Below are 13,463 nucleotides of genomic sequence, written 5' to 3'. Positions count from 1 at the left end.
TGCAATCTTGTGGGGCAGACATATTAATGGGGATTAAGTTGGAACGTTTGGATTAGGTTGTTTGCATGGAAATAAGCCCCACCCAACTGTAGGTGATAACTCTGATGAGATAATTTCCATGGAGGCATGGCCCCACCCACTCAGGGTGGACCTTGATCAGTGGAGCCATATAAATGACCTGACAAACAGAAGGAACTCAGTGCAGCTGAGAGGGATGCTTTGAAGAATGCAGAGAAGCTGAGAGAGTAGCTGCAGATGAGAGACAGTATGAAGACGGCCTTTGAATGCAAACTCTTGCTCCAGAGAAGCTAAGAGAGGAAAAACACCCCAAGTGCAACTGAGAATGACATTTGATGAGGAGTTGTGGCCTAGAGAAGAATGTCCTGGGAGAAAGCCATTTTGAAACCAGAACCTGGAGCAGACACCAGCCACGTGCCTTCCCAGCTAACAGAGGTTTTCCGGACACCATTGGCCATCCTTCAGTGAAGGTACCAAATTGTTCGTGCATTACCTTGGACACTTTATGGCCTTAAGACTATAACTGTGTAACCAAATAAACCCCGTTTTATAAAAGCCAATCCATTTCTGGTGTTTTGCATTCCGGCAGCACCAGCAAACTAGAACATATACCAAAATAACCAATTCTTGCTAACTGATGGTTGTTCTAAGATATCTAACTTACATTGGGATTTAGAGTTTACAAAGTACTTTCAAATACATACATTTATTTACTCTTCAGTAGAATCCTATGGGGTAGAAATTATCGTCTACAATTTTCAAGTGAGAAAAATGAGAAGCTGGCTGGTTTCTCTTTCTCAAATCATATTGACTTGCCAAAAGAGAGCACAGTCTTCAGTTTATGAATGCAAATAAAGAAACTGATAAAATGTTAACACTCTATTATACTGAACTAAACAGGTAGGTTGGGAAGATGCAAAACTACAATAGTTAAAGCATTCAGAATATCCTAAAAGTAAATACAGAAAAAATACATTGACCTCTCAATTACTTCTAAGTAATTGACCTACTATGTGAGAATTAGCCATTGCAAAGTGCCACTTCAAAGTTAACATTTCATGACGTAGCCCGTCTCTATCTTGAAATTTCCTCACCTGTATACCTACCCAGAACATGCTTAGAGGATACAAACCAAAACCTACACAAAGCATAATGAGTCAGACTTAACATGCTTACATTAAAATCCCATCACATTCTGGATTAGACCCACAGACATCAGTTTGAACTTAATATGCCTACAAAAGGACAGGGCATTGGCACAGTAATGGATGTGTGTGCATATACAGGGGTTAGTGTATATACACCAATTACCGAGCTCTGTCCTCAAAGAGGGCCTAGAAGCAATGGCACTCAGTACAAAGAGCACACCCAGGCCCCAGATCTTTATCTCTAACACCACTCTCCAGTGAAAGCAACCAGGGCTCCTTGGAGAAATGGCCGATTCTAGGGCTGGACAGGGAAAATACAACACAATCCCGGAGCATCTAGTGTTACCAGAAAGTAAGGAAATACTAAAAAAACAAAAGGATGGGGGCATGACAAAGACACACAGGAGCCAACCAGGCCTCCAGTGGCCAAAGCTGAAACAACATGAGCAACAAAATGAAGAACATGGTATTGGATTATAACCCAAAGCACAAAATAAATATACATGAGACTATAGTAATATAAATAAGTAAAAAGGGGAGAGGAGACATCTTTCTTGTAGAAGAATTCCAAATAATTAATATAGATACCTCCACCCCAGAAGATGGAGCGTAATGCCACCCCTTCCCCTCCCTCTCTTTTTTTATGCCCTGCCTTCGAAACAGCATTTACAAGAGCTATCATCAGCTTCCGCTCTCTTTTGTGGGTGTGCTGGACTTAGTGATTAGCTTCCAAAGAATAGTAACCATAGAGTGGAGAAACCTGGAAAATACCCTTTGAGTGAGGGATGAGGTTCGCATCATCGAGGGTGTCATGTGAATCTCAGGTGCCCCTGACATGGTGAGGAAAAGGCACTTTGCTTCTATGCTATTCTTTCCCAAAACCCTTAACACACCAGCATAATCATGAGAAAAACACCAGACAAACCCAAATAGGGAATATTCTACAGGATACCTAGCCCAAACAGGACTTCTCAAGACTGTGAAGGTCATAAAAAACAAGGAAAGATTGAGAAACTGTCAGTCAGAGGATGCTGGGAGAAGTAAATGCAAAATGGTAACCTGTACTGAATCCTGGAAAAGAAAGAGGACATTAAAGGAAAAGCTGGAGAAATCCAAAAAGTCTAGAATTCAGTTAACAGTAACATTCCGTTAACAGCAACATTCCAATGTCAGGTGAACCATGTGACAAGTGTCCCATGATTACATCAGATGTTAACAACGGGGAAAAAGGGGTAAGGGGTACATGAGAACACTCAGGGCTATCTTTGCAACTGTTCTATAATCTAAAATTACTCAATATAGAAAGTTTATTTTTTTAAAAAAAGAAACGATGCTAGTTACCCACTACATTGATTTTACAATCTACTAAAAAAGACTGCAAGCTGTAGTTTGAAAACCCTGCTTTAGAAAATGCATGAGTCCTTTCAGCAAAAATTATCAGAAATATGTTTGGTAGCCCGTAAGTTATTTTGCTGGAAAATAAAGTATTACATCGTTGAAGAAAATGTAAAAAATAGTTTTAGAATGCAATTGTGACTGTCCCAAATCTGAAATTTCTGTTCCTACATCATTTTCCACTCAGGGACTAAATTTCCATCCCTGATTTTGTAGGAGGAGGCTAATAAAAAAGAGAAAGTGGGGAGGCTGTTTTTATAATTGTCTAGTCTAAGTCGTCTTCTAGTCTGTTTCAAATATTTCTTTGCTATTGGGCTTCCTTATAACTTAGATTAATTTAAGAAGCAACTTCTGCATCCATTTGCCTTGTGTGCATACCATCCCAAATGAGTCAATTATTTTCCATACACTGATCTCCATAGTGAGACAAACTGTCCATCCTAAAAACAGAACATGAACCATTTCTGCTCTTAATATTGATTTTTCACTAAGTTTAATCCTATTAAATATTTCATGATTAAGGATAATGCTTCCCCTTCAAGGAGGGCCTCCTCCCCCTCGTCTCTCTCCCTCCTCCTTGTCCTCCTCCTCATCACCGTTACTGCCATAAATATACTGCTGACAGTAGAGGAGCACAATTTAAAAGTTCAATATGTAAAGATTTTGGCTAAATAAATATTCATTAAATATCACATATCTTCACAGCAAACAAATTCAATGTGGACAAATGTTTAGTGAAGGCAACTTTACCTTCTTAAAAGTAAAGAACGTGCATACAAAAACATATATTAAATAAAGAGCTGTTTGCCAAAAAGAAAACTTACCACATTTACGAAGGCAAAGAGACCCAAGTCAGTAGTCATATACTATTTCGGATTAGTTGCGTCACTGATCCTCTCCACTAGAATATTATGTCATTATTTAGGGAGACATCTAGCTAAACAGGGGCAAGGCTATTTCAGTCATAATTTTACAATCAATCTGCTGATAACATTTTTAAAGCATGCAAACTATCCATTCTACTACGTGGCTTCACAATAAAGATGAACTAATCCCATTCCAAAACTGGAGATAAAACTGTCTCTATTACAACTGCTGGATGGTTTCTGGTTCACTGATGGGATTCCTTATTCAGAACACAAGACAAAACAATTCAAGGGAAAGAAAATACAATTCAAAACTTGCTTTATCTGAATTTCATCATCACTGTCCATGTGCAGCAACCGCCCCTGCAGACGCCGTTCTTCACTACGAAGCTGTTTTCTCATTTCGGATAATTCCATAATGACATTTTTTTTCTCTTCTGCAAATTCCCATTAAAAAAAGACACATCAGAATAAAAAACTGAAGATTAAAACACAGCCTTCCTTACTTTAATTAATAGTACAATTACAAAAATGTGCTATCATCAACTGTAACAAATGTTCCACACCAATGCCAGGCCTTGGGGTTGGGGTGGTGTATGAGAATCTTGTATTTTATACATGACTCCATAAATCTATAACTTCTCTAATAATAAAAGAACAAACAAAACATAGCCTACCTTATCATAGAGCTAAAATGTTCAGAGAGATTTTCCTAAAGGATATTTTACATACACACATATATCCAGATCATATTTATGGACACAATTAAGACTCACAAAATGCATTTCTGATAATTGTAAGAATTTCAAAAGCTTAAGAAATATTTGTGGGGGGACTGCAACTACAATGGGTAGTAGCAAAAGGGAAATTTCTTTGTGGACTTAAAACATTTTGTATCTTGATTATAGTGCTAGTTAAATTATACTTGTGATAACACTGTAGTAAACTACCCACACGTGCACGCACACATGCATGTAAGTGCATGTAAAACCTGGCGAAATGCAAAATGGGTCTGTAGAGTGTACCAGTGTCAATTTCCTGGTTGTGAAACTGTACTATGTAAGACATTACCACTGGGAGAAGCTGGGTGAAGGGTACATGGGACCTCTCTATTATTTTTACAACTTTCTGCAAGTCTGTATTTCAAAATTAAAAATTAAAAAAGAAATACTCTAGGTTTACTCTAGATTACAGGCATAATAGTTAACTGTACCTTCTGCACGGAGCTGATTTTTCCTGGCAGGTACTGGAGGAGACTGTGCCCTGGACACAGAACTTTCCTATTTAATAATCATGACAAAGATATAGTTAGCATGTCTTCCACACCCAGAAACTTGAAAGGAGTAATTTTTTGAAATAATTATATGTAAATGAAGCCAAATGCCCCACCATCCTACCTATAAGCTTACCTACACCTGTATCTCTGTGTTCTTATCACAATGAGAGTCCTTGCCCCTATCCAAAGATACCCCTCTCACCTATACTCTCTCTCTTAGGAGTAAATAACTCCCACCTCCTCCATTCATTATTCTCTTTTCCCCAACCTCTTCAACTCTCCTAGAACCTTCCCCTCAACCTACGCTTAAAGACCTTTCCCTGCTTTAAAAAAGATTCTTTCCTCACCCTCCATCACTGACTACCTGTGGTCTCTTTCTCTCCTTCCCTTCAAGGTGAAGCTTACAGTGCCTCCCTCCTTACTGCCATCCACTCAACACACAGCTACTTCCTTTGATTGTCCCCCATCAATCCACTAACACTGCTCTCAACAAAGTCACAGCGTGAATCCCCAAGTGACCCACTTAACGGGCATTATAAGCGTTTATTTTACTTGGCCTCTCAGTAGCAAATGATACCACTGTCACCTCCTCTGCCTCCATCTCCTTTCCCTGCTTCATAAATGTTAGTAATTCCTCAGCATTCCAACCTCAGCCTTTTTTACTTCTCCCTGAACATACTCACCACAGACAATTGTAATAATCTCATAAGCACCTGTGACTCCCAAAACTACAAATCCAGTCCAGAACTCCTTCCTTAGCCACAACCCATATTTTCAACTGCCTACTCTACATATCTCCCACCAGACACTTGAAAGTTATCATTGCCTCCTACCTACCCACATTCAGCAATAAATACTACTATTCATGTCTCTTAAAAGTGTCTTGAAGATGTCACCCTTTCTCAGTTCTTGGTGTCACTGCCTTTATTTAGGTCCTCAAAGTCTTGCTTTTGGACTTCTACCAAAGCACCTGGTCTCCACGTGTATACTCCTCTTCTATCTCCCATTTACATCTCCATACCACTGCCCAAGAGAGCATTATACAAGATGAAAATGGCCAGGTTATTCTTTTACTTAAAATATTATAAAGATGGTGGAATGGTGAGGTGTGTCTTTTAGTTACTCCTCTGGGGCAGCTACTAGCTAGCCAGGAATGTGTGGAATGGACGCCGCAGAGGAATATGATTTTGGACACACAGCACACAACAGTCTCCAGTGCGTGAACCAGCTGAGATCAGCACCCCCTCCCTGCCAGGCACGGCAGACTGTTTTGCAGCTCGTCTCCTGAGGGAGGAGAGGCCATCAGTGCTGGGAACCAGGAGGGAGAACTGCAGCTGCAGCACTGATTAACAATCTCAGACTGCTGAACAAAAACTCCAACCCTAGATAATCTGAGACCAGACTGGAGAATCTGGGAGCAGTCAGCCCTGCAGAGAGGAGATAGCACTAGCAAAAACAGCAGAAAAAAAAACAAAAACAAAAACTGAGACTTTTGGAGTTGGGGGTGAAAATTACACAGAGAAGGGCTGGGCTCAAACAAAACCTGGCATATTTGCAAACCAGGGGAAGCTTCTCTGAAAACCTGGTTTTTCTGGTTCCATGTTTGCTACTCAATTGCCTTGTCTTTTTACATTTCAATAGCCCATCAGAACAAGGACAAAATTAAGGGCTTGTCTTTAAATAGTCTATACTGGGCCTTTCTTTCTCTATTGCTGGTTTTTTCATCTTTTTCTCTTTTCTAAATAAGTATTCTAAATAGCCCATTACAGAAAGCCTCAAAGACTTGCAATTTGGGCCAGGCAAGAGCAGAGCTAAGATAGCTCTGAGAGACAAAGCAATAAGTCTAGTGGGGGAGAAAATTCACCAAGGACCATAACTTCCCAAGAAAAGGGGGGCATGGCCCAGCTCCAGTGGCAGCCCTCCTTTGGGGAACTCAGACCCCAGGGATTGGAATTCAGAAACCAGCTTCAGTCAGCTATGCCCCCAACAGGGTCAGGGTCACCAGGAGAACTAAATGCACTGCACCTCCTCACACTAGTTGGGGAGCTGCAGGCTGGCAACTGCCACCTGCTGGACAGCATAGGGGAAGCAAAGAGCCTAAAGGCCTCACAGGAGGGTCTCATTCTCAAGGAAACTCCATACCCTCCTCCTGAGGCCTGTGCCTCTCTGGACTGAGAAAACCAGACTAGGGTTCACCATATCTGAGGAGACCCTCACACAAAAAGGCTACATAGAGGCAGGGCAAGGAAAAGAAAAACAAGAGGTGAAAAACTCTGATCAACTAAACAGAATCTAAGTTACAGGCCTAGAATAAGCTGAACTAAACAGCAGAGGTTAGAGAAAAAAGCCAACCAACAAGAAAACCCTAAGTAAAAGAGTGAAAATGAGCTCCAGAATAAACTAATCAAGAAAGTCAGATGCCTAGACAGCTCAAGATAATGAGCCATACTAGGAAACATGAAAATATGGACCAGCCAAAGGAACAAACTAATAGTTCAACTGAGATACAGGTGTTGAAGCAACTATTGCTAAATCAATTCAGTGAAATGAAGGAAGAACTAATTGGAGATATTCAAACAAAGCTAAATCAATTCAAAAATCAAGTCAATGAACTGAGGGAAGACACAGCAAAAGAGATGAAGGATGTAAGGAGGACACTGGATGACCATAAGGAAGAATTCATATACTTGAAAAAACAAATAGCAGAACTTATGGGAATGAAGAGCATAATGGAGGAGAAGCAAAAGACAATGAAGGGTTACAACAATAGATTTGAGCAGGCAGAAGAAAGGATCCATGAATTGGAAGACCAGACATCTGAATTCACACACACGAAAGAACAAATGGTGAAAAGAATGGAAAAATACGAGCAGGGTCTTAGGGAGCTGAGTGACAACATGAAGCACACGAATATAAGTGTTATGGGTATCCCAGAAGGAGAAGAGAGGGGAAAACGGACAGAAAGAATAACAGAAGAAATACTCCCTGAAAATTTCCCAACTCTTATGAAAGACAGAAAATTACAGATTCAAGAATTACCACATACCCCAAACGGAACAGATCCCAATAGACCTACTCCAAGACACTTACTGATCAGACTGTCCAATGTCAAAGACAGAGAATTCTGAAAGCAGCAAGAGAAAAGCAATCTGTCACATCACACACAAGTGAAGCTCAATAAGACGACGTACAGATTTCTCCGCAGAAACAACGGAGGCGAGAAGACAGTGATATATTTAAGATAATGAAAGAGAAGAACTGCCAACCAAGAATTCTATATCTGGCAAAACTGTCCTTCCAAAATGAGAAAGAGATTAAAACATTTTCAGACAAACAGACACTGAGAGAGTTTGTGAATAAGAGACCGGTGCTACAAGAAATACTAAAGGGAGTGCTATGGGCTGATAGGAAAACACAGGAGAGAGAGGTTTGGAGAAGAGTGTAGAAATGAAGATTATCAGGAAGGGTAAAAGGAGAGACAGGATAAAATAAGACATGACACATAAAATCCAAAAGACAAAATGGTAGAAGAAAGTACTGCCCTTACAGTAATAACACTAAATGTTAATGGATTACACGACCCAATAAAAAGACACACAGTGGCAGAACAGATTTAAAAAACAGGACCCATCTATATGCTGCCTACAAGTAACTCACTTTAGATGCAAGGACAAAAATAGGCTGAAAGTGAAAGGTTGGAAAAAGATATTTCATGCAAACAGCAACCAGAAAAAAGTGGGAATAGCTATACTAATATCAGACAAATTAGACTTCAAAAGTAAGACAATTAAGAGAGAAAAAGGAGGACACTATCTATTAATAGAGGGGTCAATTCATCAAGAAAACATAACAATCATAAATATTTATGCACCAAGCCAGAGTGCCCCAAAATTCATGAGGCAAACACTGAGAACACTTAAAAGAGAAGTAGATAACTCTACAGTAATAGTTGGAGACTTCAGTACACCACTTTCATCAATGGATACAACATCTAGGCAGAGGATAAATAGGGAAACAGAGACGCTAAATTGTACGATAAATGAACTAGACTTGACAGACATTTATAGACCACTACACCCCACAACAGCAGGATACACATTTTTCTCAAGTGCTCATGGAACATTCTCTAGGATAGAACACATGTTGGGTCACAAAGCAATTCTCTACAAATTTTTAAATACTGATATTTAAAAAACACTTTCTTGGATCATAATGGAACGAAGTTGGCAATAAATAACAGGCAGAAGACTGTAAAGTTCACAAACATATGGAGACTAAACAACACACTCTTAGAAAACCAGTGGGTAAAGGAAGAAATTACAAGAGAAACTAATAAATACCTTGAGGCAAATGACAATGAAAACACAACATATCAAAACCTACGGAATGCAGCAAAGGCAGTGCTGAGAGGGAAATTTATTGCCCTAAATGCCTATAATAAAAGCAAAGAGAGAGAAAAAATTGAGGAATTAACTGTTCACCTGGAGGAACTATAGAAAGAACAGCAAACTATCCCCAAAGCAAACAGAAGGAAAGAAATAACAAAGATTAGAGCAGAAATAAATAAATTGAGACTACGAAAACAACAGAGAGAATCAACAAAACAAGAAGTTGGTTCTTTGAGAAAATGAACAAAACTGATGGACCCCTAGCTAACAAAAAAAAAAAAACACAAAAAAACAGAGAGAGAACAAGATGCAAATAAATGCAATCAGAAGCAGGAAAGGAAACATAACTACTGGCCCTGCAGACAAAAAAGGGATAACAGAAGAAACGATGAGCTACTATATGCTAATAAACTAGACAACTTACAGGAAATAGAAAACTTCTTAGAAAAGCATAAACAACCAACGCTGACAAGAGAAGAAACAGACGCCCTCAACAAACCAATCACAAGTAAAGAGACTAAGTCAGTATTAGAAAGCTCCCAAAAAAGAAAAGCCCAGGACCAGATGGCTTCACATGTGAATTCTACCACATTCAAGAAAGAATTAGTACCAATCCTGCTCAAACTCGCCCAAAAAATTGAAGAGGAGGAAAAGCTACCCCAACTCATTTTATGAAGCCATCACCCTAATACCAAAATCAAAGACACCACAAAAAAAGAAAATTATAGACCAATCTCTTTAATGAATATAGACATAAAAATCCTCAACAAAATACTTGCAAATCGAATCCAGCAGCACATTAGAAGAATTATACACCACAACCAGGTGGGGTTTATTCCAGGTATGCAAGGCTGGTTCAACACCAGAAAATCAATTAATGTTATACACCACATCAATAAATCAAAGCAGAAGAATCAGATGATCATCTGGATTGATGCAGAAAAGGCATCTGACAAAATTCAACATCCTTTCTTGATGAAAACACTTCAAAGGATAGGAATAGAAGGAAATTTTCTCAATATAATACAGGCAATATACGAAAAACCCACAGCTAACATCATACTCAATGGGGAGAGACTGAAAGCTTTCCCTATAAGATAAGGAACAAGACAGGGATGCCCACTGTCACCATTGTTATTCAACATTGTGCTGTAAGTTCTAGCTAGAGCAATTAGGCAAGAAAAAGAAATAAAAGGCATCCAAATTAGAACAGAAGAAGTAAAACTTTCACTCTTTGCAGATGACATGATTCTACATGTAGAAAATCCAGAAAAATCTACAGCAAAGCTATTAAAACTAATCAATGAATACTGCAAAGTGGCAAGCTAGAAGATCAACACGCAAAAATCTGTAGTGTTCTTATACACAAATAATAAAACAAGAGGAAGAAATCAAGAAAAAAATTCCATTTATAAAAACAACCAAAAGAATCAAGTATTTAGAAATAAACTTAATGTAGGCCACAAAAGACCTATACAAAGAAAACTGTAAGAAACTCCTAAAAGAAATTGAACAGGACCTTAAAAAAATGGAAGAACATACCATGTTCATGGACTGGAAGACTAAATATAATTAAGATGTCAATTCTACCTAAACCGATTTATAGACTCAATGCAATACCAATTATTCCAACAACTTACTTTGCAGAAATAGAAAAACTGATAACCAAATTCATTTGGAAAGGCAAGGTGCCCTGAATAGCCAAAAATATCTTGAGGAAGAGGAACGATGTGGTAGGCCTAACACTACTTGACTTTGAAGCACATTACAAAGCTACAGTGCTCAAAACAGCATGGTACTGGCATAAGGATAGATATACTGACCAATGGAATCGAACTGAGTGTTCAGAAATACACTCTGGCATCTACTGACAATTGATCTTTGATAAGGCAGTCAAGCCAAAGCAACTGGGACAAAGCAGCCTCTTCAATAAATGGTGTTTGGAGAACTGAATATCCATTTCCGAAAGTATGAAAGAGGACCTCTATCTCACACGTTATACAAAAATTAACTCGAAATGGATCAAAGACCTAAACATTAGCGCTAAGACCATAAGACTCTTAGAAGAAAATGTAGGGCAATTTCTTAAAGATCTTGTGATAGGAGGTGGTTTCCTAGACCTTACACCCAAAGCACGAGCAACCAAAGAACAAACAGACAAATGCAATCTACTCAAAATTAAAAACTTTTGTACATCAAAGGACTTTGTCAGAAAGGTAAAACGGCAGCATACACAATGGGAGACAATATTTGGAAACCATGTATAAGATAAGGGTTTAATATCCCGAATATACAAAGCAATCCTACAACTCAACAACAGAAAGACAAACAACCCAATTTAAAAATGGGCAAAAGACATGGACAGATACTTTTCTGAAGAGGAAATACACACAACTCAAAAACATATGGAAAAAAATGCTCAACTTCACTGGCTGTTAGGGAAATGCAAATCAAAACCACAATGAGATATCTCACACCTACCATAATGTCCATTATACAAAAAACACAAAATTACAAGTGCTGGAGAGGATGTGGAGAAAGAGACACACTTATTCACTGTTGCTGGAAGACAGTGTGGCAGTTCCTCAGGAAGCTAAGTATAGATTTGCCATATGACCCAGCTATTCCATTACTAGGTATATACTCAGAGGAACTGAAAGTTAAGACACAAATGGACATTTGTAAACCGATGTTTATCCAGGCATTATTCACAATAGCCAAGAGATGGAAAGAGCCCAAATGCCCACCAACAGATGGAGTGGATAAACAATCTGTGGTACATACACATGATGGAATATTTAAGATAGAACAAACACATGCAACATATGGATGACTCCTGAGGACATCATGTTGAGCGAAGTTAGCCAGAAACAAAACGACAAATACTGTATGGTCTCACTAATGCGAACTAACATTAATAAACAAACTTGGAGTGCTAAAAGCTGGTAACAGGCTACCAGGAGACAGAGCGTAGAGACCAGGCATTTGATGCTGAAGGACTACAGAATGTTCAGCAGGACTGACTGTATAGATCCAGAAACAGACAGCATAATAGTGTGTGATGGTAGCACAATGTTGTAACTACACCGAACAAAGATATTGCCCATGAGGAAAGAGGTGGCCTAGGGGCATGAATGACATCTGAGGTAAAGATAGAAGTTAAAGACTGGGACTGTTTAATTTAGAGAAAACTTGAGTGGTCGGGGATTGTGACTAAATGTACAAATATAAAACCGCTCTTGCATATGGGAGAACAGATGACTGTCAATCATGCAGAGTGTTGGAAAGGGGATGGTATTGGGGAAAAGTATAATCAGGGCAAACTGGAGTCTGTGGTCAGCAGTCACACTTTAATATTCTTCCACTGAATGTAGCAAAGGCAATATACCGAAGCTAAATGTGTATGGGGGGGAATATGAGGGAGGAATATGGGATTCTTGGTAGTGGTATTGTCTGACCCCACTACTATATTGTATTGTATGATATTTTATTTTATTATCTTTTTTATTATTCGTTAAAAAAAAACTTTTTTTGTAGTAATCAAAATGTTCAATTGCTGACTGTGGTGATAAATGCACAACTGTATGATGACATCATGAACAACCGATGGTACACTGTGGATAATTACAATGTTTGTGAACATAGCTCTATAAAATTGTATGGAAAAATATAAACAGGGCTGAAAGTGCTGGAGAAAGCATGGAGAGAAGGATGTACATATTTTCTGTAAGGAGGTAGAATGGTATAGGCTTTCTGGAGAACAGTGGGGTGGTTCCACACAAAGCTAAGTATGTGGGTGCCATAAGGTCCTGCAATCTCATTAAGGGGGCATTTACTTGGAGGGTCTGAGAGCAGGGACATGAATGGACATTTGCACACTGGTGTTTACAGAGAGAGTATGCATGATTTGCAATGGGTGGAGGTGACTTAAGAGTACATCGACTGAGGAAAAGAATGGTGAACTGTTGCGTGTGTATACAATGGAATACTGAGCAACTATGAGAAGGAGTGAAGCTGTGAGACATGCAACAAAGTGAATGGAACCCACAGAGAGCATTTTGAGTGAACTATGCCAGAAACAAAGGCAAACACTATGATGCCTCACCAATATGGACTAACTACAATGTGTAAACTCAGAATTGAATCTTAAAACACAGCCTAACAGGGGAACGATTATTGTAATGGTCCCTAGACTGTAAGCTCTTCCAGCAGTCAAATCTATTCCTAAAATTGTAATGGCTTTCTCCAAACTCTTAGATGCTGATCCCTTTGTGTATAACCTGATTGGTCTCTGGAATGCTGGGTATCTGTGTGACACCTGAAACTCAAGAGCTAGAACTTGGCAGATATGAATGTCAGAATTAAAACATAC

General features: G+C 39.0%; 1 protein-coding gene across 7 annotated transcripts in view; it reads right to left on the bottom strand.

Moving 5' to 3' along the window:
* Positions 1 to 13,463, bottom strand: part of CSPP1 (centrosome and spindle pole associated protein 1) — a 169,974-nt gene that overhangs the window by 25,014 nt on the left and 131,497 nt on the right. For all 7 annotated transcript variants that reach the window (XR_005211589.1, XM_037802572.1, XM_037802575.1 and 4 more), the window contains 2 exons: positions 4,641 to 4,707; positions 3,747 to 3,864 (listed from right to left, as the gene is read on the bottom strand). Coding sequence is in view for 6 of the 7 variants with exons in the window: in XM_037802572.1 (XP_037658500.1) it covers positions 3,747 to 3,864; positions 4,641 to 4,707 (185 nt within the window). In the remaining variant the exon portion in view is untranslated. The remainder of the gene's footprint in view (positions 1 to 3,746; positions 3,865 to 4,640; positions 4,708 to 13,463) is intronic.

The sequence above is a fragment of the Choloepus didactylus genome, chromosome 14 (genome assembly GCF_015220235.1).
Source record: "Choloepus didactylus isolate mChoDid1 chromosome 14, mChoDid1.pri, whole genome shotgun sequence".
In the NCBI taxonomy this organism is placed as follows: Eukaryota; Metazoa; Chordata; class Mammalia; order Pilosa; family Megalonychidae; genus Choloepus; species Choloepus didactylus.
Note: the sequence above shows the minus strand (reverse complement) of the source record. Positions and strands in the feature narration are given on the sequence as shown.